A 26,042-nucleotide genomic window follows, 5' to 3' on the forward strand; every position below is an offset into this window, starting at 1 on the left:
GAATGAATGAATATTTTTTTTTTAATATATATATATATATATATATATATATATATATATATATATATATATTGTATGTGTGTGTGTGTGTATGTATGTATATATATATATATATATATATATATATATATATATATATATATATATATATATACATACATTTTTTATATATATATATGTATATGTGTAATATATATATGTGTGTGTGTATATATATGTATGTCTGTGTGTATATCTATCTATATATATATATATATATATATATATATATATATATATATATATATATATATATATATATATAATGTATAGATAGATATATAATGTGTATGTATGTATATATGTATATGTCTTTATGTGTGTATGTATGTGTATATATATATATATAATCACACACACACAGTTGTGTTCAAAATAATGGCAGTCCAACATGACTAAACAGATCAGTCACTGTTTTTGGTAGAAATTCTATTATTACATGGCATAGAATTTACCAGTAGGTGTAGTAGAGTCATAGAAAACCATCAGACCCAACATTCATGATATGCATGTGTAATTGAATAATTTGTGTAATTGAATAATTAATTGAAACAGGCGTGTTCAAAATAATGGCAGTGTGGAGTTTAATTAGTGAGGTCATTCATTCTGTGAAAAAACATGTCAATCAGATGGCCCTTATTTAAAGATGAAGCCAACACATGTTGTACATGCATTTCTCTCTGAAAACCTGAGAAAAATGGGTCATTCCGGACATTGTTCAGAAGAACAGCGTACTTTGATTAAAACGATTGAAGAGGAGAAAACGTATAAAGAAGTGCAGAAAATGATAGGTTGCTCGGCTAAAATTATCTCCAGTGCTTTAAAATGGAAAGCAAAACCAGAGAGATGTGGAAGAAAACGGAAGACTACCATTCAAATGGATCGAAGAATAGCCAGAATGGCAAAGACTCAGCCAATGATCAGCTCTAGGGTGATCAAAGACGGTCTGAAGTTTCCTGTGAGTACTGTGACAATTAGACGCCTGTGTGAAGCTAATCTATCGGCAAGAAGCCCCCGCAAAGTCCCATTGTTAAAAAAAAAAAATATGCTGAAGAGGTTACAATTTGGCAAAGAACACATGGACTGGCCTAAAAAGAAATTGAGAAACATTTTGTGGACTGATGAAAGTAAGATTGTTCTTTTTGGATCCAAGGGCTGCAGACAGTTTGTCAGATGACCCCCCCCCAAACACTGAATTCAAGCCACAGTACATTCGGAGGACAGTGAAGCGTAGTGCAGGCATCATGATATGGGGATGTTTCTCTTACTATGGTGTCGGGCCTATTTACCACATACCAGGAATCATGGATCAGTTGGTATATATCAAAATACTTGAAGTGGTCATGTTGCCTTATGCTGAAGAGGAAATGCCCTTGAAATGGGTGTTTCAACAATACGACAACAACCCCAAACACACCAGTAAGCGAGCAGCATCTTGGTTCCAGACCAACAAGTTATGGAGTGGCCAGCCCAATTCCCAGACCTTAATCCCATAGAAAACTTGGGCGGGGGGGACATCAAAAATGCTGTTTCTGAGGCAAAACCAGAGGAATTATGGAAAAATCGAGAGGAATTATGGAAAGTTGTCAAGTCATCCTGGGCTGGAATAGCTGTTCGCTATTCCATGCAACACAGGTGTGAAGCAGTTCTCAGAACCAGTGATTATACAACTAAATGTTATCTTGGTGATTCACAGCAATGCTAAATCCTATAGATTTTTCAGTTTATACAGTAAATATTTGAGTTTGTGAAGAAAAATGCAGACATTGCTATTTTTTTTGAACAGCCCAATATTAATTTTTCTTCATTTTCTGCAAAGTAATTAAAAAATTTACACATTTTTCTTCATGTTTTGATTTAGAATATAATGTGCAGTGTTCCCAATGCATGGAAATAAAAGCTATTATAAGAATTCTGAGCTTTACTCACGTTTTTAAACACACTGCTATTATTTCGAACACAACTGTATATAATGAGAGAGATTGTTGTTTGTCCAAGACTCATACACTTAGGTGTCCAATTTGCAAGTGTTTGCTGTGTATTTTACACAGATACATCACAGTAAGCACATAAATTATTTATTGTGTGACTGGTGTCATCCATGTGGGGGAAAATATTTAAGTATGCCATTTCGGATGGAGCCAGTGTAAAGGCATGGGTTAATGCATGTTTTGGTAAGGGTAAGTTTGTGTATACCTTGCATTTAGCAGTGGTAGTTTTTTCTGTCTTACAGCAATTGCACAGAGTAGTGGCTCACCAAAGTTTCGTCGGCTTTCGTACAGGTGCAAGCTACCTACCTACACTATATTGCCAAAAGTATTCACTCACCCATCCACATCCTTGAATTCAGGTGTTCCAATCACTTCCATGGCCACAGGTGTATAAAACTAAGCACCTAGACATGCAGACTGCTTCTGCAAACATTTGTGAAAGAATGGGTTGCTCTCAGGAGCATTATCAAAAATAAATCAAAATTAATGTACTGTGGCCAAAACATCTATTCCCTATTGGCCAGGTGTGTTCCAGACAAGGAATAGGTTGACATTCTCAGGCTTAAGGAAATGTGTGTGTGTGTGTGTGAGAGAGAGAGAGGGAGGTAGATTGATTGATTGATTGATTGATTGATTCATTCATTAATTCTGTCAAACACTCCTCCTGACTCTGGCTGATTAGTGCACAGTGAATTCTTACAAATTGCATTGGAAGGACTAGATGGAGCCAGAAGTGCCTGATTTATTTATTTATTTTATTTTTTAATTTTTTTACATCTCTCATGTAGTGTGATCAGGCCACAGTAACAGTTTTATCAAATTCTATACAGGTAACCTCCTACTGATTTAATGGAAATTATATGTGGAAATTGTGCTTATTTTTAAGACTGGGCTCTGCATAACAGCAGCTTCTGGAGCCTGGATTTTAAGGCTCTTTTGCCCATTTTTATACATATACAGGATTAGAAACCACATAAGCAAGCTGTTTGAAATTACTTAACTCGACAAGGTTTCTTTTTAGAAATAGTTTTAAAAAAGGGTAAGAATTGGCAGTGAAAAATCCCTCATTACTGAATGACTGCTCCCCAAAAACCTGAACTTTTCCTTTGCCAGCATCTTAGTTGACCTGGGATAAAAAGGTCTTGCTTTAGGAGCTCTGATTTCTGTGGTCTACGCCCATCAATTTAAGTTCAAAAATGTAAAACTATATAAACTAAACTTACTAAATACAAACCATACTTTTAACAATCAAACAATTAACTGACAGTAAACAGACAGCTGTTTTAATAGTGGAGAAACCAGAGAAACAAGTAACAAAACATAAGGTGAACATTACGTAAAAAACTGTAATAGTGTTAACAATATAACCAAAAGTTAGTTTACCTGCATGAGAAACAATTCATGAAAACAGTTCAAGAAAAAATATACTTTGGTAGAACATAGTTTTGCTCCCAATCATATATATATATCTTTACTGTACAAAATACATATTTTGACATTTTTAAATATTTTTACTAATATGGAGTTGAAATAATTTCAAAAATAGTCAATACCAGTATGATTTATCATCTTTTGTTCATTTACTGCCCATCTTATTCCATGTTGGCAGTACTGAGTGTTGCTAAAAAGTTAGTGATGATGTGTTCTCTTTGAAAGAATAACTACCCAAGACCTGTGTCTCTTCTATACAGAACTAAAGTGTAATTCATATTTAAACATTTTACTGGCACCAAGACAGTTGTATCTTAACAGAGAAAACATCTGTTTGACATAAAACTAGTTCTGATGTTAAAATTGAAATGGTCAGGAAAATACAGGTATCTGAAAAACACATACAAATTTAAAAATACATTTTAGTACAGGAATACTTAATTTCTAGGCTATTGCTTAAGGAATGATTCTCCTTAGTGCACCTGTTCATCAGGATCCATTTGTCCAATTAGTATTTATTGTCATTAACCATTTCATACAGTCATTTATAAAAATGATGTTAGTTTTGATAAGTTAGTTTTGTATTTAGAAATCCAGCCAAAGATAAACAGGTATAAGAGAAAGGTAATACAAGTAAGAGAAAATAAATAAATAAAGGGTTGGTAAGTCATATCTTAGAAGAGCTGTAACATTTCAAGCAGGATACCACAGCTGGAGTCTGGTAGTGTCTGTAACACAGATGAGGAGGAAAGCCCTGTTTGTAGCAGCAGCAGGCTGTGGTCACCTCACTGGACAGATGGGATAAGTGCTTGTGTGTTCACAGGATGAAACGGCTTTCAGAAAATTCCAGGATTCCACAAACGTTATTTCTCTATGACACCACCAAGCAGCTAAGTCCTATTCCACATCAAAGCAGAAGAGAAGCAAACAGCTGAAGGAGTTGTTTGGGCTTGCTCATCTTTCCTTCTGCTTCCCATGTCCAACCTGACCAGGAATCTGGTCTGCCAGATGACATGGAAGAGGAGAGCTCAGTCCAGCATGGCGTCCAGCTGATCTGCCAGATCATCAAACATGTTCCCGATATCATCCAGAATGTTCCCTGCAGATTTCACTGTTTGGCACCCTCTATTTGAGACAAAAGAGTCAGGCATTCTCAGAAAACAGTTTTACTTCAGAGAGACATTTTGATATACATTTGGCAGATAAGTCAACGTGTTCATGTAACATGTTGTGAAAGTGGACTTCCTGATGCAGACTGTACAATTAACACATTAATTGTATTAACCACATCTGCGCCTATGTTAGCACTCCAGCATATTTGTTTTTCTCTCCTCACCCGTCAGTCATGTCCTCCAGGGTGAGCTTCCTCTCCACGGCTTTCAGTGCCTCCTCCAGAGACGAACTTGTCTGATCCAGCCGCCGCTGCACCTGCACAGCCCCTGGACCAGCCTCCAAACAGGTCTGGTACTGCTCTGGTGCAATAGCCTGAATCACAGGCCCAGCCACTGGGGAACATGGCACAGGAGATGGGGGTGCTGTAAACGCCACACTTTGTATCACATTCAGCGTCACACTCGATCCTCCCACTTGAAGGTAAACAACAAAAACAAGAGTTAATCGGTGAGTCAGAGTAACAAAGAATTGCAAATATCCAAAACAACCACTGAATAATTTTATTTTTTCACTTTAAGATTTTGTAATTTGACACATGTGTATATGGTAATCTGTATGTATGATTTCCTTGCTCAAATAAGGCTTCATTTCCTAAGCAAAACACAAGAGGGCTTAAGGCTTGTACCTGTGGTTGGAGGTTCAGGCTGTCTGAGATTAGTGGTGTGATGTGGAGGTTTTGGAGGACTGGCTGGTTTTGGGGCAAGAGGTGGGGGTGCTGTTGCTGGCTGTGCTGTTGGAGGCCCTGGGCAGAATGGAGTGATCTCGGTCACGCTGATGTGCAGGTTGACCAAGCCCGGCCCCTGCAATTCATCGTCTTCACTGGCCCCGCCCACAGTCGTTGGCTGCTCTTTCTCTTTTGGCTTGTGCCGTCTCTTCACTGTGTCTGACTCCTTTAGGTTGAACTCTGGGATTTCATGCTCCTTGGCAGCCTGGGGCTTTTCGGGAGGCTCCACAAAGTCGTCAGCCTTGGCCGGCCCGCTCACCTTGGGCCGCTGCTTGATGGTGAGATTGCCTTCTTCAGCAAAGGGGATGCACTCACTGGAACTGTTCTGGGGGGAGGATGAGCTGTCAAGGCTAGCATCCTTGGCACTCTCGTCTTCCTCAGAGTCTGACTTGATCGATCTATCTGCTTCCACCTGTGGAGCTGGGCTGGGCTCGCTTTGGCTCAGCGCTCGTCTCCTGGATCCCTCGGTGGAGGTGGAAAGTGAGGTGTTGACCTCCTGGTGGAGCTCCGCCCTTGGGCCCATTAAGACCATTTCTAAAGTAGCTGCGATACTCTTTACATTGCCAGGGCTGTCAGCCTCCACTCTGCCTGCAGGTGGTGCTTGGGAGTCTGGCACAACTTCGCCACTGGGGTTGCTGTTGGTAACGGAGCTGAGGCGCTTTGGAGGAGGAGGGGGTGGTCCTTTGCGCCGGGCCCTGATGGCAAACGATTGACTGCGGCCAATTGATTGCTCGGGGGCAGACTGAAGGCGGGCCATCTGCCCACGGCCTGACCTGCGGCTCAGGGTGGCGTAGGAAGGCAGGGCGTTGATGGTGGGCCGGACTGACTCTTCATCGTCCTCCTCATCGGGCTCGCCATCGGACAAAGCGTAGCGTTTTAGACTCTGCATGCGCTTCTTGGGCACTCCAGGTGAGTGCCGGTCCAGGGTGGCACTGCCACTGTTTGCATGTAAGTAGCTGAAAGCCTTCTGGGATGAAGAGGCACCCTGTGAGGGCTTGGCATGTACTGGGGGATACTTAAAGCCTGGGGAGCCCCCCACAGCACGCTGCTGCTGGTCCCGGCCTTCTGGAATGTTCCGCTCTTTCACAGGGCTGCTGTCAGCATTGGTCAGACTCTCCTGCGATCGGCTGTGAGTGGTCGTGGCTGAGGAGGAAGAGGATGTGACGGAAGGCTCCTGTGATCGACCTGAGCCTCGGGAGCGAGCATCAATGCTCTCCTGGCTAGCAGACATAGCTGTGGCATTCTTGATGGCCAGGCCATCTTGAGTGCCGCTATAGTGTGTGGCCATGACACTCTGCAGTTCGGCGCTCAACTCGCTGTCCTGGAAGGTGAGCATTTTGGGGGTGTGCGGGGAAGGGAGGTTGCCATCGGCGGCAGGTGGCTCAATGGGGAGCAGGTCAAGGGCCATGGGCGCATTGCGGCGCAGTGTGCCCTGACCTGATTCAGCCTGGAGGAGGGCCTTATGTAAATCACAAAGCTTCTTCACTGCCAGCATGATCTTCTTCTGATGGCCTGAGGGTGGACCACATGCACAAAAAACAATCACAATTGACTACAGCAAGCAAGCTTACTGGAAGGCATTGTACAGAACAATAAGAATAAATGAAAGCCAATATAGGCCCACGTGAGACAGTGTTCAAATGGACCACAAATGGACTCAGAATGCCACTCATAATTTACACTTACCTAGCTTGGTGATCCCTATCTCCTGTAGATCCTCCCATGTGAGGTCCCGGACAATGCTGATGGAGTCATAGCCATTCTCCAAGAGCTTCTTATGGTACTGAGGCAGACCTATAGCACTGAGCCATTCACCCAGGTCCGCCTAACACAAACAAGGGATAAGATCAGACAGTTATTTAAAAAAAGAAAGACTCAATAACTCAAAAATAACTCAAACACAATAGTGTAACATGACTCACTGGTGTGTATTCAGGCAGCCACTCTGGGATACTCAAGTTTCCGATCTCCAATGAGATCTTCTTCCGGTGACCTGGCTTTGTAACACCAATAGCAGTAAGATCCTGATAAAGGTGTGAATAAAAAGATGAACACAACCCAGTTTCTATAAAAACACTCCTATATAGCAGTTCAAAGGCATTATGAATGAACTGTAGAATGATGAGTCATGGGACAGTTTGGGTAGAATCATACCTCAGGGGTCATTCGGCTGATGGTGGGGACGTCATATCCAGCGTTGAGGAAATTGGCAGTGTACTGCTCCAACTGGAAGTCACTCAGCCACTGGTAGATTGCTTCAGCATCCTGAATGGACACAAGCTAATCCTCTGAATGTGATCTGGCAGTTGTACCTTCAATAACATTCGAAATACAAAAGTCAGTTATGAAGAACCACTTGTTCATGACTATGTTTTTACCTTGCCCTCCAGCAGCTGCTGAGGTCGTACAAACTGCTGCGAGAAACCAGGCTCTGGTGCTCTTGCCACAGCAAGCACTGGCCTCCGAGGAATAGCTGTGGGAAACACAAGTTTTAACCAAAATAACCACTGTACACATACAAAAGCAACACTGCACCAATTTCAGCTTTGCGTGAATAATAAAAAATTCAGACAATTTTTTTATTAATAAATGTATCTATTAGGGGTGGGACTTTAACGCGTTAATTCCGATTCATTAATTACAGGGAAAATAACAAATTAAAAAATTTAACGCATTTTAATCACACTTTTGCACCGTGGAACGTTTCTCAGTGCACGAGTTCCAGGCATACAGATTATATTGACACACAATGTGATGAGCATGATGGAGATGACGGAAGAGGCTACGCTGGTGGATGGGAAATTTAAATACAAGAAACTTCAGATGGAAGTACAAACAAAAATGTTGTTATTTGCACTTTATGCAGGAAGGAGTTTGCTTATCACCGGAGCACTTCCACCCTTCGTTACCACCTCAATGCAAAACATGTTGGGGCTAGAGTGCAGGTCAGTAATGTTAACTTAGCTGCTAAATGTGATAGTATTCCTAGTACGAGCAAACAGTGTCGCCAGTCAACACTCGACCACATGTCGGGGTTCACATTCAGAAACAAAATGTCAAAGTCCAGGTCAGACAAATTGACCAATTCACTGGCGAGATGGATTGCTGTGGACTGTAGACCACTCTCTGTGGTCGAAGATAAAGGGTTACAAGAGACGCTGCAAATTGCGTCAGCTGATGCAAGTTACGAACTGCCGTCCAGAAAGACAATGTCGAAAAAAATCCAGCAGCTGTATGATGAGGAAAGGGAAGTAAAACAGGTTATTGTGAAGATTCATTAATTCGATTAATTAATTACAAAGCTTCTAATTAATTAGATTAATTTTTTTAGTCGAGTCCCACCCCTAGTATCTATATACAATGCACAAATGTTATATTGCACAAATCATCAGCAACAAGAAGGGGATGTAGAACAGCAAGTAGTATACAGTATACCTGTAGACTGGTCAGGCTGTTTGTGCTGATCGGTTGGTATGGCGTCACCACCAGGGGGTGCTGGCTGCTAACAAAAAGTCAAACTTTCCAGAGTACTGATTTTATATAGATATTTCATAAGAAACAGAAGGACTGGAATCTGAAGAGGTAGATTAAAAAAGAGTCAACATCCACTTAAGATGATTAAATAGAGTACTATTGGTGCTATAATTATATATCAGTAGTTTAAAATTGGGATTAACTGGGGGACATTTGGGGTACGGGGTATATATTTAATTGTCTGTATACCTTGTTGGCATCAGGGTTGGTGGTGTGCAGGTGTGGGCCATTGGGTGTACAGTTGCTCTCTGTGCTCTGTCCACTACCGGCACTCCGCGTGCTCCCAACACTGCCAGTGCTGCCCACGCTGTTTCTGTCTCCTGCTGGAGGGGATGCACAGTAGACAGAACGAAGGGAAAGATGGATGGGCAAACATACATGGAAAACAGGACACAAGAAGAAAGAGATGGAGAAGGAGATAAGTCCCAGTGAATGATTGCTGTATTAGCTATTAGGCTCAGAAGACCTAAGGGCCATGCGTTCAGACTTGCTTCTGCTCATTTTCTAGCTCCCTGCTGCAAATCTAATATAAACAGTGACATAGTTACAGCATATCTGTAACACAGTATTTAGATCTTCAGTAGGGAGCCAACATGCCATCACAGGGCTGGCAAAATGACTTGCCAGTGCACCAGGCCAGCCAGAGGGGTTGGGGAGCAAGGGACCAGCAGAGCACAGCCTGCTAGTCAAGGGGGTGCAAGACATGGTGGGGCGGGGCGAGGCGAGGTGGGGCAGGGCGGGGCAGGGCAGGGTAAGTCAGGGCTTTGGTGGCGGCAGCAGTGAGGAGTGCAGGAGAATGCCACAGGCACGGTGGGTTAATGCTCACAAGCCAGGACAACTCTAGGTCTACACTTAATTATAGGTTCTTTTGTCACTACATAGACTATAGTAAACTAGCTGGAAGGCAAAAGCTTGCTTGGTGACAATGCTGTCCTCCACTGCTGGTTGCTTGGTCTGCAGTGTGGGCAACAGTGGAGGGGGACTGAGTAGATCTTACCGATGTCGGAGTTCCTCAGAACCCAAATGTCCTCGAGGCAGGGGAAAGTAGGTTGGGAGAGGCTGCTGGGAGGCCCACCTAGCAGACACAAACACTGCATGGGCCAGCCGCCTCTCTGCCTCTGGGTGGGGGGTGTGGGGAGGTTCGGGATGTTAAGAGCGTGTTCAAGGTGTGTTGCATATCCCAAGCCAAGAGGACTCGTGTAGTGACTAGCACATTAGGGGGACATCTGGTTATATCTAGTATTGGTCGAGTGACCTATATTCCTCACTGTGTGCGTACCTGGGTTGGTGGTCAGGCCACTGGAATGGGCCAGAGCCAGGTGGGGGTTAGGGACATACAGAGTGTAGGAGTCATCAGTTTGGGGGGTGACTGAGGTGCTCATGCTGAGGTTGGAGGTGAGGGGTGCTCTGGAAAGCTGCTGCTGCTGTCTCTGGCACGGCAGAGAGCAGTGGCGCGACAGGGTGCCCCCTACAGGACAACAAAACAGTACAGGAGCAGCAGGTTAATGCAAGCTGATGGGAAGTTAGGGATGACACGTTTATTATATGATGGAATGCAACAATGAAAGGAGGAGATGGATAATGCAGATACCTGAAATGCTCACACTAGCTGACCTAGCTCACGTTAAGTTCAATGTGCTGTTTTTACACTAACTATACTTACTGAGCATCACTGTTCATATTGTAACCTTAAATCTAAAATGTTAGTCAGGGCTCAGTGGGACATACCACAACGTCGGCTCATGACCTCCACTATAGACGGAGGGAAGTAGCCCACACGGTCTGTGCCTCGCTGACTGTCATGGATGTGACCCTTCCAGCGGCCGTCCATGTGCTGCTCCAGCACCTGCCAGTCACCACAGAGAGCCAATGAGAGTGTCATTCTAGTACTGCCTTAGTGGACGGTTTTCTTGAAGTGAAGACACTGGACAGTATTCAGATTAGTAGCAATGATGTATATCAGGGACCGTTGCAGGTTATGTAATATAAACCCCCCCCACCCCCATCCCACAAATACACACACAGCAGTTCTTTAGTTTGGTTCAAGTGCATGGCAGGTTCTACACCACCACTGCACACACACACAAAGCCCCTATAGCAAAGAAATGTCAGTTGCACACACAAAGACCATTCAACTTTCTCTCCATTCAGTCCCAGTGCTGTACCCACATGCTTGTGCTTGAACCAAACTGTTTATTATTTCATGTCTAAAACAAAACAAACATTTCCTGTGTAACAAGACTGTGTGAACGTCCACTTTAGTCTGAGAGTGTAATGTAAACCCTTCTGAGTGTGCAGGGTGCTTACATGCAATGGCTTAAACAGAAAGGTTTAGCAGAGGAGAGGGGAAAAGACCCACATGGAAATGTAATATCCTATTTATTATTTATATTTATTATATTCTATGTAAATTATTTTAGCATTTGCATTAAAGTTATTTTCAGAGGGAGAGAGAGCCCGAGCAAAGAGACAGAGACAGGAAAGAACTGGAAAACTTGCACAGTGTTCCAGAGCTTGTTGAGTTGACAGATGAACAGTACCTGTTTATACTTCAGTAGAGGACATTCATTGTATCACATAAATGGGCCACAACCTGGTCAATTGCCGTTGCTTAACTAATATTCAATAAACTATCCATGGTTACAAGTTTCTATAGTTCAGTAGATATATAAAAATGTCTAGGTCCATGCACATGTGCAAGCATGCACACAGAACCACCCACCAAGACCAATAAAATACAAGACTGCACACCATAATGATGTCTCCAGCACGAATGTTGAGGGCAGTAGGGTCATGGAGGTTCCAGTAGTCCTTCAGAGCTCTCACCTGAAGTACTCCTGTGGCATCTGAGGATACACACAAACATGCATATAGATACTTCAGTTAAAAGTCACATCTACATCACAAGGCTAACAGAACACAGTGGAACTATTCACTCAGTATGACTCTCTGAGTCTTAACTACGCCCACTGTCTTACTGTGTAATGTTTGGTTGAAGCAGTAATCTGTGATATTTGATCAGCTCATTATAATATTTCAGGGGAAAGACAGCACTCCACAAAGAGATTTTGTCCCATCTAGTTCCAGTACCACGGGCACAAAAGATGAATTAGTAACTGTGCCCAGCCATGCACTCAGCCTGTGCCCAAGCCAAGACCCACATGCTCAGGTATATGGAGGTTCCCGAAGGCCTTAGGGGCTCATGGAATTAGTGTGCTGACACCATTCAAAGACTGCAGGTCAAATTAAGGAGGATATGCTACAGATGGGAATGTGTGGGCACATAAAAAAAAAAATGCACACAAACAAGTGAGCACAAGCAAAGAAACATGAGGTATCAGGCAGTCCAAAGCCAGAACTAAGATCTCGATTTTCTGCTGACAAATACGTGTGTGTGGGTGCATGCACACATTCGTGTGAAGGCACACATTTTCTCTCACACTTTGAGTTCCAACATTCAAGGAAAGGAGCATAAATTAATTACAAGTGTAAATGAATACTGTACACCATCTTAAACAAGCAACAGCATATTTTATTGCCAAACAGATGGCCATTCCAGTAGCTGAAAAGCCTGGATTTCAGAAAACTAATGAAAACTGCTGTACCACTACCAACACAGCACAGCAATAAAATTAGCTTTTCTTTCATTGTTTTGTTTTTGTTTTTTGTTTTTTTTACACCGTATCGTGATATCATAAACCGTGATAAAAGGCAAGCTAATTATTGTGATAATACATTTTTGTATTGGCACATGCCTAATCTAAAGCCTAAGATCTAAGATCTTGATTTTCTACTGACACATAGGGCCCACACTGCCTCTCACATTTAAGTTTACACGTTCATATCCCTCGCTGCCTGCTCCAGCCCCTCATATAGCTAAACAAGTGCTAGTACATACACGCACGCACGCACACACACACACACACACACACACACACACACACACACACACACACACACACACACACATTGCAGTACACATTTCCTGTCACATAAATCCATCTAAGCAAACAGACAATGCAGACATTAAGTGTGTTAAATATTAATTTAAGTTCAGAAATTTTGTGTCTCATTTGATATTAAATTGTATTCAGATGCAACAACACAAAAACAAAAAACAAAAAAAAACCAAACAAACAAAAAACCAACACAATATCGGCTATGATTATATATCGGCTATCGGACACCCTGCTCTCTATATATTTCTGTCAGCTATTAAAAAAGCCATATTGGTCAACCACTACTGTACATGATCATACATATTTCAATATTGTACACTCCAAAGGTGAAAAGAAGTATGGGCAAGCTAAAGAAAAGAAAAGAGGAAAAAAACAGAGACCAAAATACTTCCCAAATAAAAATTTTGTATAAGGACAGGACAATAAACCCAACCTCACCTCGTAAAAGTTGTTTGATGTCCTTGCTGGCATGGGAGGTTGTGAACTGATTGACGATGTCCAGGGCTGTCTGGTTATACGTGTTACGGATGTTGACATCAATGCCAGCCTGGAAGGCAAACCAGCCATTTTCAGCTGTGTGCCACTGTGTGCCATGGAGGATATCAAATAGAAAGGACAAGCATTCCTTTGCAAGCTAACGGTCAGGAGGCAATATTAAATGAGTCAGGATCCTGCAGCTGGTAACTGTTTTTATTGTCTACTGGTCTTCTGGTGCTTTCACATCAGTCTTTCACACACATTAAATGATCTTTTAGGGAATGGTGCCGAGGGAGCACTTCTCTAGCTTGTTTCAGCAAGCAGGAGTTCCATTAATCTTAAGTCTGCTACTCTGGCCTGAGATGCTAGATCTCCATCTTCCACAAGTATCAGAACTGCTTTCTAACAAGGGAGCCACAGGTGCCACAGAATATTATGGAATTTACTGCATGTGAAAACACTCATAACACACAAACATAACACACAAAAGCCAGAAGTCTGGATACTGGGAAATTTGAGCTGCTCCTGGCACCCAAGGAAAGATCTTGCTTTCAGATGTAATGGAGCCTTACAGCTACTCAATCACTTACATCCAGCAGTAGCCTCACTACCTCAGTCTTCCCATAGAGGGCGGCTTCATGCAAAGCAGTGCCTGCTTTGGTGGCTCTGTTGATGTCAATTCCTGCTTTTAGTAACAACCTGATTAAGAGAGAATGAGAGAGAGTAAAATCATGAATGAACCCTATACATCACTGTTATGTACCAATGGTGTTGGCAAGAAGTCTGAGAGGAGAACATGTCTGTATCTCATCCCCAGCAGCTAATATATGACTTAATGCAGTATATACCCACTTTGTCCTGCCTATATTTGCACTGAACACACTGCATCATACCCTTCCTGTAGATGATGTAAAAGGTCCTGACTATGAAGTTATGAGCCACTTCTTCCAAACAAAATCTTCCGAACCAACTTTTCAACGCGCTTCACCCACAAGCACTCCCAAGTGCTTCAATCAGACACTACATGAAAATGTGGTTGGCATTTGTAGTTCAAACCTGCAGTCTGATCTACTAGCCTGGTCTGCAAACCTTCAAAACCATCTCTAGCATTCCAACTCAGATTTATACACATCTGTGCCTGTGTAGCACAACACAGGCAACTCAAACTACAGCCCCCCCTCCCCTCCCTCCACTGTAAGATTAGTCCAGATTGGGTTTCCAGCTAATAAGACAAATAAGCATACCATGTCAACACACAGCATGGGTTCTTAACACAATGGTGCCCTCACTCTGAGATACAGACTACTACTGGTGGCTACTCTGAGGACTGAGAATGGCAGCTCCAGGGGCAGTCATTAAAAATAAAAGCGTTGTAACTTTGCAGCTTTTCTTTGTTTGTGTTTTACCACTGTTTATGTATGCTGTGCCATTGTAAAGTGCTCTTAAGCAAGATAAAGGCATTAAAATAAGTAACAGATAAATAATTGTCAGAGATCTGGGTGGCTTGAAATGCACTTCACAAATGGTGGAGAACACACACCTGGGTTTAAAGGGCAATCTGCCTGAGTGAGAACAGCAAGTGGTCTGCAGTATGCAGTTAGTTTCTTCACTCACTATGAGCAATCACAGACTCCACCTGTCCTTTATTTACATTGTACTGGAACCAGATACAGAGCTTTCTCATCCAACCCTGAAGTACTCATGTGATCTGAGTGCACTGCCCAACTTTGTGAACATTATGATTGATGATTGATTTTAAAATGGCATGTAAACTCAACCTGCTAGGGATACTCAAACTATGCACTTGTCTCGTCTTACTCAACATACCATTTTGGTTTAATGCTTAGCGCACAGACAGATGCAGAAAGACTAATTCCATACATTTCTTAGCCAAAAAAAGTTAATTTCTTAACCTGAATTAAATGGAAAAAAGAGGGCAAGCTGACCGAATTATGTCCTTATGGCCATTGCGAGCGGCGAGGTGGAGGGGAGTGTTGAACACGGAGTCAACAGTGTCCTTCCGGTCCCCCTCCAACAGAGTGGTAATCATGTTACTGTTCAACAACAGTTGGGCAACCTAGAGAAGGAGGAACAGGACAGAGAAACAAGAGGAAGAAGGAAGGGGGAAAGGGAGAAAGATGGAGTGTGAGCATGAAGGAAATATAACATGTGGGGAGTAAAGAGTGGGGCACTGACAGAAGAAATGGAACCATAAATGTGTAAACAAAAACAGACAAGCTGCACGAACACACAATAATGGCCTTGAAAACCATCTGTGAATTGACCAGTACTCCTCAGTGGCCCTACAGGTGAGGAGGATCTAATTGCAAAACTGACCCTGAGACCATTAACACCCAAAAACATATCCGTCACACACACCATTGCATCCATATTGTCAGAGAGAGAGAGAGAGAGAGAGAGCGCGGGCGTGAGCGTATGCAATAGAGTGCAAAAGCTGAATGACAGAAAGGGTGAGACACAACTTATAACTCAGCCAGAGAAAGCAGACAGACCGACTTCAGGGAGTTGCCACTGCCACACCCCAACCATTCAACACAGCAGCTGATTCTCACACGCACATAAACACACGCAAACTGGGACTGGAAATGCCACAGTGTAAGCCTTCTAAATATATTCATGCATCACTACATTCAGGCCTGCTGCGTCAAGGTGAGAATATGCATGAGCAGGCAATAGCCAGCAGGTTAAATGCTGCCCCAAACATGAATGAAACCTCACAGGACTGCAGTAGACCGTGCAGAAAGATAGAGAGAATAAAGAGGAAAAGACCCAAAAACAAAAACAGCAGACGCAGAGATAAAAAGGCAGAAAATATCTAACAAAGTGACATTGTTTAAGGGGCAAAGTTACAGCCAGAATCACTGTCTCAATCCTTGTCCAGAACAGACATGTTTGCTCAGCTGTGACTACAAGCAAACCAGCGATGGCATTCACAATCAGACCTTTACATCTTCCATAGAAAACAAAACAATATTTTATTATAATTGATGCAAACTTTTCAATACTATTCAGGTCGTTTAAACAAAGGCAGTTAAGAGTTAGGTTTGAGAGAGGGATCCATCAAGCTACAGTGAAGAGCTATGCTATATTACACTATATTAAAACACATGTAGAACAATTATGTAAGGATTTTTCCTCCATATTGAAATCAGACAGCTGCTTGTAGGGTGAATGTTTAATGGAGGCAATCTCACCTTCAGCCTGCCAAATTCACAGGCCAAATCCAGAGGCGTTTTCTTAGCCTTATTCACTAGGCAGGGATTGGACTGGTGCTGTAGGAGCATCTCAGACTAGAGAGAGAGAGAGAGAGAGAGAGAGAGAGAGAGAGAGATTGAGAAAGAGATAGAGAGAAAAAAATGGACTTGTATTTCTTACTGTCACAATTAGTCCCTCCCACCTTCCGTGTTCCATGTTTTCCCTGTCTTGTGTTTTTTAGTTCCATTCTGTAGTTTCATTTTGTTCGCCCTCATTTGATTTTCCACACCTGTCCCTCATTTCTAGTCTTGTTGATTTCATGTATTTAAACCCTGCCTTGTGCGGTCTTGGTTGTTCATTGTGGTTGTTAAGCTTCATTGCATTTGTGTTTGGTGAATGTTTTTGAAAGCCCATATATGCATGTATTTAAGTTTGTACTCCGTGCCTTTGTGTTTATGCAAGCCTTCATGTTTCCTAGACTTTGTTATAGCCTGCTTCCCCTGTTTGCCTTCCTGTGTTTTGTTTGTTTGATCATGTATCCCCGTACTCTCCGTATTGGCTCTATGACCCTGGACTACCTTTATGACTATGACGCTGGATTTACCCTTAATCAATCTCACTCTTCTCTGCACATGGGTCCGCCTCCTAACCACTCATCGTTACACTTATTCACTTGAAATTAATATTATTACCTTATTATTATCTTATTATTTATACTCAAGTTTTCATGCCAGTTAGACAAAAATGCTTGTGTAGCTGTACCAGTGAAATGTTTAACAGCATACAATGTTCCACAGACAGAATCCACAGACACTTTTCCCCCTGCATGTTATAAATGGTTCTTTGTTAGGCATGACAACACTGCCACAGAAACATTCAAGGCAAACTTTGGACAGCATTTACCATAATACCCAGACTATTCAATTACTAGCTTTAATGTCTAAGACAAATGACACCCATCATGAGAAGTGGTATATTTCCAAGGACAACACATTGTAACAACAAAAAACAATAGCAAAAAATAAAAGCCTAATATGTGTCTTTCAATGAAAATATGATTACATAAAAAAGACTGTTTGTTTGGTTTATTTTTAAAAAATAAGGTAATCTTGGTTTGTTTTTGTTTGAGATAGCTGACAGTTCTCTGGAGACCATAATACATACAAAACACAGCAAGCCTGGGTTACATATAAATAAGAGCGTAGTGGTGCACAAACCAGACATCATGGTAATAGATCTTAAATGAAAAGTTGAGAAAATATCAGGGACAAAAAGATGAGAGAGAATGTGGAAGGTTCTCCCAGTGGTGATAGGGGCACTTGGGGTTGTGATTCCCAAGCTTGAGGAGTGGCTCCAACAGATCCAAGGAATGACAACACCAATCTCAGTCCAGAAGAGCTCAAGCCTAGCAACAGTGAAAATATCACACCGTAGTGTACGTGTGTACTTTGTGTGTGTACTTTACTTACACAGTGGCTGTAGGACCTCTGTCTAAAACATTTTTTCTCTAGAAAGCTTTGGTACTACAAAGTGTGCCTTGGGGACTACACAATATTTATTCATTCCTCCCATTCCCCCATGTCAATTGTTTCCAGTTCCCACCCAATAAGCCATCCTGTCACACACAACAGCTTCCTCTGTGGCACATGTAGCCAGCCACTTGGTGGCTCACACATTGTTGTCAGACAGCTGAACATGCTTACAAGGGTGCCCAGATATAAGTGACCTAACAGTTGCCCACGACAAGCTAGAGTTTCTCCAAACTAAGAGCCATCCTTCCCACCCAACTGTGCTCAGTCATGCTCTTGTGCAGCGCCATCCAGGGGTGCTGTGGAGACGGTACTCACCACCTCGTAGTGTCCATACTGCGCAGCAAGATGCAATGGGATCTGGCCATCTTGCGATGCTCCGTTGACCAAGGCTCCCGCTTTGAGTAGTGTCAGCACAGAGTCAGCCTTCCCCTGCCACGCGGCATAATGCAGCGGACGCATTCCTGGAGGGGGTGCCAAGGAGACCCTTGTTAACCATGTGAGCCCAGGGGGAGGAATAGATATACCAGGGCCCCGGTATAGCCCTTTGCATAATGCATAATTACTTGCAATCGAAAATCATTTTTGATAAGCACAAAAGTGAAACAGGAAGGTTAGGCTGGTGATGGAGGAGCCGATGGAGCTCTAACCATTGCTGTCCTTGATGTCAACAGTGGCCTGAGCCTCTAGCAGCAGGGAGAGCAGGTCTGTGGTACCTGTCAGAGCAGCATGGTGTAATGCTGAAAATCTGCACAAGGGAAAACAACAAAAAAACAACAACCAAAAAACAAAAAACGAGAGTCAGAGATAGGAATACAACACCCTGTCAACAACCGGCAAGAATGCAGACATAAGGGAATATGTTAATTTTAAAGTAAAAATAAAAAAAAGAAACACCATACATAGTCATAAAAAAGGATTTCATTACAGAATACTGTTTAATGTTGATGTTCAAGGAAGGTAGCACTATTATAATGTACTGCTGAGGACCACGTGCGGTCAGAAAAAGAATGGAAAGAAAATGCAATATATGCAAGGCTGCCAATAAACCAAGGCCTAGTAAAAGCACTGCTGAAGATGTGGCAGGATTGGAAACTGAACACTGAAATTAACAAGGCCCTAGGAGACAGAAATACCAGCCACAGTTCTTGAGGCAGGACTCAGTCAAGGAGGAGGAGCCTGCTTGGGTCTTTGCTTTGAAAACACCCAGAAGTTTCATAATCATGTATGCCACATAAAATACTTATTGACTGAGTTGGGTGTTGCTTTCTGCTGGGACAAGGCCAATCAAAGTGTGCCTTGCAGAAATGCCCCTCTCCTTGAAAAATAACTGCTTTCAAAAGACCTTTCATTGCTCTACAGACCTGAATAAACAGCAATGCCCCTTTAGGTCTAAGCAAAGGGACCACCAATGCACATGACTTTGGGAGGAGGAACTTGTCACAACAGTAGTGGCACCATGAAGGAAAGCCTGAAGGAGATGTAAGAATGGAGTGGTGCTTTGAGTTTTAAAGACACAAAGCCATAAAAACCATTTATATCTCTGAAATGATGAGCCACATGAATCAGGATGTGATTAATGATTAAATCTTAATGTCTGATGAATTACCAGATAATGTCTGGTAGAAGTGAAAACATGCAGACAACAGTGTCAGAACCCGCACAGTTTCGTATTTCCAATTCAAACGAGCACATGCACTCACTTTCAATCAATCACCATAGTAACATACCTTACTGTTGCATTTGAAGTCTACAGGAGAATTTCAAATTCAGAAACAAGAAGTTCCAAAGTGATAAGAAGTATTTAAAAGACAGAAATATTTAAATCTCCAGCTCCCTGCCTAAGAACACCTTGTAGTGCTACACGGTCTAATTAAATTATGAAAATCAATGGACTACTAGAGAAGTCATCATCTGAAAACACTGCTATAAGAACAAAGCGAAGTTACACAGAGACAGGAAATGACATCATAGGCCCACTTGTCCACAGGTAGTCAGATGATCAAAAAGCAACAATAGAAGGTCTTAACAATAGTAGTAAGAATAAAGGATGGAGACATACATGAATCACAGACATCTGAAAACAGTAAGCACTTACTGTCATGCATATGGTAATCACATTAGCAGAAAAGAAGGGTACCCAAATAGATTTCCCAGTAAAAAAAAGGGTTATTATCATGCTCAGCATATCAGTTACAAGACCATTTCTAAACAGCTTGATGTTCCTGTGACCATGGTTTCCAATACTCTTAAGAAGGTTAAGGCTCATGTGACTGTATCGAACATTTCTGGTCATGATCACAAGAGCAAAATTGGTCCAAGGTTGATCAGACAGATTACTGGAATGGTTGAGAAAGAACCAAGAAAAACTCTGAAACACATTCAAGTGGCTCATTAAGCTCAAGGTATAACTGTTGGGTGTCTAAATGAAAATGAGACCCATGATAGAAGACCCAGGATGACCCTCTTCTACAGGCAAGGCACAAAAAGGACAGATTGTACTTTGCCAAAATGTATGTTGACAAATATACATTCACAAATATACAAACACAGTCCTTCTGTGTGAATGTGTTTTTGGATAGATCACATCAACTCTATGTTTACAAGAGAAAAAAATTAAGCTTTTAATGAAAACACCACACCTGCTGTGAAACATGTATGAGGCTCACTGATTTATTTGGGTTTGCTTCACTGCTCAGTGGAACACTGGAGAAAACCTGAAGCCAACTCGAAGACTTGTATACCCCACTTTATGGAGATCTGGACGTCAAGGAGACACACTGTCCCCACTGCTGTTCTGCATAGGTCTGAAACTTATCAGATAGATCATGAATAGGACTGGGTATGACTACAGATTTAGGAATAGAACACATCAGACACCTCTTGAACGTGACTGACATCAAGGTGTATAGTAAGAGAGAAAAGGACAATGACACAATGATCCACTGACCAAGATGTACAGTAAGGACATAGGAATGTCTTACAGGCTAGAGAAGTGTGGTCAGCTGATAGTACAAAGATAAAAATTGATCATGACAGAGGGACTTGAACTCCCACAAGGCCATATAACAGACCTGAAGGACAGCTACAAATACCTGGGGATTCTCCAATCAGACCGGAGACAGAACTGAGAACAACAGCAACACCCAACCACCTCCATATGGTAAGGCATATCCTCAAGAGTCAGTTAACTGGAACAATAAGATCAAAGACACAAACACACATCAGACACCCAGCAGGCACAATACGCAGACTGAAAGAAGAACCGGAAGCTGCTTACGTCAAGACTCCTGCCTGTACGCGGGAAGGGACCTACAAAAATGGAAGATCCACTGTTCAGGGTGAGACATGAATCCATGAATACATCAAACAAATGGCACAGAAAGATGAATTGACAAGGGAGTGCCTCAGTCAGATGGGGGAAAACCATGAGATACACAACCAAGTGGCAGTCATCATATACAGGAACATGTGCAAGGAATGTGAGCTGGACAAATGGGAGAAACTGCAGAGAGTGGTGGAGAACAAGAAGGCTAAGATCCTGTGGTACCTCCAGATACAGACAGATAAACAAGTAGTGGTGAACCAAGTAGACATCATGAAGGTGAACATGATGCAGAAAATACATGTAATAATACATGTAGTAATACACGTGGCAGTCCCAAGTGATGGAAACATTCATTTTGCTTAACATTCAAGGTAAGCAATAGGAGAAGTTGGAAAATGCCAATGACAAAGAAGAAATGGAGAGAATATGGAAGGTAAACACCAAGGTTGTCTCTGTGGTAATGCAGGATTTGAGCCTGTGACCCCTAAAATGGATGTGTGGCTCCATCAGACTGCAGAAATAACATTAATCTCAGTCCAGAAGAGCCCACTCCTAGGAACAGCAAAAATACTGTGTCGCACCCTCAAACTCCCAGTGCGAGGAAAAACGCAAATAGAGGAATTAAATGGTGCTTAAAAATAATAGTGCTTAATAACAGTAAGTAAATATATTGTTGCTTGTTTTTGTTTTACACTCAATAGCCCCTCAGGAAGTCCTGTTGGCTTGTAGATAGCCTCAGGGCAGTGAGAGTTCAAGCACAGGCCAGGCCAGACAGAAGTAGCAGAGGTAAGGAGGTTCCAAAATAGCATACACCTCACAATTGGCCCTCTGTGTTAACTAACATCACTCTGCCCTGACCTGGTTCTGGCAAAATCTGCCAGGCCTGTATGGAGAAGCTCTAAAAGAGCTCTGTGTGATGGAAAACAGAGGTCTCTCCTTCTATATTTCATTCCACTTCTAAGAACAAGCACCCTATACTCTTAACATGTTACCTTTCTTACAAAATCTTATTTGATGCAGTTTCTCACTCACTTTATTCAAGAAGGTTCTGACGGGCTACCACACAATGGAGAGACTGGAAAAGAAAATATAACAAGAGAAGGAAAAACCTAAAGAAAACACTGATGCTCACCACAGCTGTAGCTACAGTCGCCTAGAACTTTCAGGACAGGTTTAACCATCTCCTGCTTCCTGTTGTGGAAAGGATTCATACTGCATCCATGACAAATAACATTCCTGTGCTAAATTCCAAAGCAAGAGCCATTCACTTGGTGCCGTTTCACAGCCTTGCTGCAATAGTCCATCACAGGACAAAGATTAAGAACCAACCCAAAGAACCAACCTTTCCCTACGATTAGCGTAAAGCTCTAGTTGGACATGTTTGCCTAAGGCAAACATGTCCAACTAGAGCTTTACACTGAGTTCTAAAGAGAATAATCAGTTAATGTGTGCCCTCAGGTGGCATGAACCCCAGCTAGGCACTGAAACATCCGAACTAATTTAGCATGAGAATTTAGAATATCTCCTGGTGTGCCACAGATCACATAACACTTTATGACAGATTAATTTTTTTCATCACAACAGACAAAAGCACAACAGGGATCATCAGTCATAGCAAACATAGCACTGAGCAGTTGCCGGTTTCCCCAAAATATACATTTTGGGAAGGTTCCCAGAGCTCAGCAAGAGCCCTGTGTTTCAGGTTCTGTCTGCTTTTGCCTCTGTTTCTTCAGATGTCAGGGTGAATTTGACGGGTCCGGGCAGCAAGGCCTTGGGGAACAAAGGACAGGGCTCCAATCGGTCCCCCTCATACTGGCTCGGCCTTTCACTTATAGCCATTCCAGCACCACTTGCCATGGAAACACACCCCACACAAATCCCAACAGTCCCCTGGAAAGTCAAAGGAGGCTCAAATACTAATTTGTCTCACAGGGTAGCAACCCCCTTAAACATTTCAGTGCTATTATTTGTTTAAGGCTTCCGCTGACATGCCTTTAGTTCTTGTTCATTTTTTCTCCTTTTAGAGTCAAACCAAGACACACAGGAAAGAATTTCAAATAATTACACAACACGATACGTGGCAGATTGAAATACAAGCCATGAATGCAGTGACATGTAAGGGCTCAAACCTCTTCATAACGATGATTTAACTATATCACTTTCCAGCCTCTGCCTACGCATGGATGAGTCAATGTCCTCCTCAACACTGCCAAGCAATTGTCTGCATATCTGGTACAGTGTTATACCCTGTCCAAACTAGTTAGGTTCCTACACCATCCTTTCTCAAAAATGTTCCATGCTTCAGGTAACAAAACGAGGCAAGTGGCACAAGCTCAAAAGTCAAAGAACTGGCCAACAGCTACATCGCCAAAAGGGTAAAGAACTAGCTGGATTAAGATGAAGCATCAATATTACAACCAAGACAAGTGGACACGGGATTTTTTTGAGACTACAGAGCTGTGAATAGCACCATTAGAACCCATGAATAATGAAAGGTTTCCTCCTCACTGTGAGGCCCTCTCTCCTCCTAGTCCAATAGCCACTGCACAGACCAGCCACACATAAAAAAGCACCAACACATGCTAATGTATAGACCCTCTTTGCCACCCCCATCATTCACAGCCCTCCTCTGGGAATTTCACATGACCCTCTCTAACACAATAATGACCAGACGCAGGGGTTGTCATCACTGTCCTGAGCTGTGCTGAACCCTGTAAACACATCCGTCTAATCTGTTATATCCAGACCCTCACCCCCAAATGAATAACTCTGACTCTTCAGCCATCTCAGACCTTTCTCCCCCCTTGCACCCTTCAATCCCTGAAGAGAAAAGTGTCACTACAAAAACAAGCACTTTAATCTTGCCACAGCCCCAGTTATGATATATGGGGTCAGTGCCCTGTCACTTGACCTTTTTATAGCTCTCTGAGAGGCCCAACTTACCTGCTGGTCCATGTTGATTTAGAACCCACTTTAAACCCACTGGAGGGGAATCTATATGCTGCCACTTTATGGCAAAATACAAGTAAATATCAGTCTATATGCTGCAGGGTTTAAAGGAACCCAAATGAGGGGGCATTAAGACCTTGGACCCTGAGCTTCACAATGAGCACCATTCTAATTCCTCATTTTCACTAGTCTCTCAGTCTTGTCTGTTTGTATGCAGATGTTCAAGTTCAACTTATAGCCTGATATCATATGAAACACCACATAAAATGAGAAAGTTTTCCATGAAAGACCAGAAGAACACCACACAAAAGCAGAAAGCTGAGGGTCTGCAAGGTTAAAATAGGAAATCTGGGCCAAAAGGTGTCTACAAAGAGAAACACTGAATAAAAAACAAATGAACTCCAGTAACTTTCAGAGCTGCAATCCTTAGTAACATACAAGCTAACCAAGAGCTAAACAGTCTGTGTAAAGTAAAGCTGTGGATAAAAAATGAGGTGAGCATGGCAAAACCTAAATGAGTGTTTTTAGTAGTGACAATTCTCTGCCACACACAATTACCAGTTACCCGGCCCCATCTGAGTAAGCAAAAGGTGTGATTCGCCTCAGGGCAACAGAACCCATCCCAACCTGCATCAGCAGAGCTTTTAGGATTGTTACACAACATGCATTACAAAATTTAGAAAGGTGGAATAGTCTACCAGACAGGAAGTCAGCATGATTACTTTAGTCAGGTATGTAATGATAACCCTGTTGTTATCCCTAGCTTTAACCCTGTAGACCACAGCATGAGGGTTAAATGCTATCAGGAGGGCACCAGCAGATTACAGCCATACCAGAATATGCTGACATCCATAGTGTAAAAATGACTTACCCATCCGAATCCTGATAGTTGACATTTAGCCTCTTGGTTGAGCCTAACAACTCTGCAAAAAAGGAAATGGAATACAACAGTCAAATTTTAGGCATATTTGGAAAAACAATTAAAGAAACCACTACTTTTAGAAAAAACCTTTTCAGTGGCCCCCCAGACTGCTATCTTGAAAAGTTACTATATTCAAGACTCTAAACAAGCTTGCAAAATGGTGTGGTGAGCCTAAACTGTATTGAGCATTACCAAAATTTGGCTTTTAGGGATAAAAGCAAAGTACTTCAATTTTTAATCTCACATGATTTTTTACATAATGGATGTTAAAAAAATTATGACCTTCACTGACTGATTCTCTTTTCTCCTCTTTTCTTCTCTACTGTTTCACCATTTCCTCTTTTTCCTAATGAGACCCTGGGCTGACACTGGGACTCTCCCATGCACCACAATGCCTGAGGAAGGCTTACCAGTTGCCTGAAGCAACAGTCCCCTCATTCATTTATTTGGCGTTATGGTATGTACTCCTTCATTCATTCAAAGACACAGACACACACACAAACTATATCTTGTATCTCAAGCATGATCTAAATCATGCTCGTCATATTATAAAAATGGTTAGAGAATTACAATTTTGGCATGACTGTTGTTTTGTATAACACTTAACCATAAAGGTTAACACACTGAAATGCTTCTAACAGCATTTTTACAAAGGCCTATGTTCCATCTGTTGTTATATAACTTGCAACATAAGAACAGGTTCTCCCATGACCCAAACACAGGTGGTGGGTGTGAAGCAGACTTGTAAGCTGTTGGAGGTTGCCAAAGGT

The 26,042-nt window shown here is 42.2% G+C and overlaps 1 protein-coding gene across 14 annotated transcripts in view; it reads right to left on the reverse strand.

Moving 5' to 3' along the window:
- Positions 1 to 3,299: 3,299 nt before the first annotated feature.
- The window catches only part of caskin2b (CASK interacting protein 2b), a 41,587-nt gene continuing 18,844 nt past the window's right edge, over positions 3,300 to 26,042 (reverse strand). For 2 of the 14 annotated variants that reach the window (XM_081711024.1, XM_081711016.1), the window contains 20 exons: positions 25,222 to 25,273; positions 18,724 to 18,821; positions 18,392 to 18,537; positions 16,544 to 16,639; positions 15,275 to 15,405; positions 13,919 to 14,027; positions 13,290 to 13,434; positions 11,644 to 11,738; positions 10,621 to 10,738; positions 10,172 to 10,360; positions 9,890 to 9,967; positions 9,082 to 9,215; positions 8,794 to 8,860; positions 7,737 to 7,831; positions 7,513 to 7,623; positions 7,281 to 7,382; positions 7,045 to 7,183; positions 5,260 to 6,870; positions 4,798 to 5,047; positions 3,300 to 4,586 (listed from right to left, as the gene is read on the reverse strand). In XM_081711024.1, coding sequence (XP_081567150.1) covers positions 4,490 to 4,586; positions 4,798 to 5,047; positions 5,260 to 6,870; positions 7,045 to 7,183; positions 7,281 to 7,382; positions 7,513 to 7,623; positions 7,737 to 7,831; positions 8,794 to 8,860; positions 9,082 to 9,215; positions 9,890 to 9,967; positions 10,172 to 10,360; positions 10,621 to 10,738; positions 11,644 to 11,738; positions 13,290 to 13,434; positions 13,919 to 14,027; positions 15,275 to 15,405; positions 16,544 to 16,639; positions 18,392 to 18,535 — 3,711 coding nt within the window. In that variant the 5' untranslated portion in view covers positions 18,536 to 18,537; positions 18,724 to 18,821; positions 25,222 to 25,273 and the 3' untranslated portion in view covers positions 3,300 to 4,489. The remainder of the gene's footprint in view (positions 4,587 to 4,797; positions 5,048 to 5,259; positions 6,871 to 7,044; positions 7,184 to 7,280; positions 7,383 to 7,512; positions 7,624 to 7,736; positions 7,832 to 8,793; positions 8,861 to 9,081; positions 9,216 to 9,889; positions 9,968 to 10,171; positions 10,361 to 10,620; positions 10,739 to 11,643; positions 11,739 to 13,289; positions 13,435 to 13,918; positions 14,028 to 15,274; positions 15,406 to 16,543; positions 16,640 to 18,391; positions 18,538 to 18,723; positions 18,822 to 25,221; positions 25,274 to 26,042) is intronic. The other 12 variants (XM_081711022.1, XM_081711023.1, XM_081711021.1 and 9 more) reach the window with 11 other exon arrangements.

The sequence above is a fragment of the Electrophorus electricus genome, chromosome 3 (assembly GCF_041902795.1).
Source record: "Electrophorus electricus isolate QZ-2024a chromosome 3, ASM4190279v1, whole genome shotgun sequence".
Lineage (NCBI taxonomy): Eukaryota > Metazoa > Chordata > Actinopteri > Gymnotiformes > Gymnotidae > Electrophorus > Electrophorus electricus.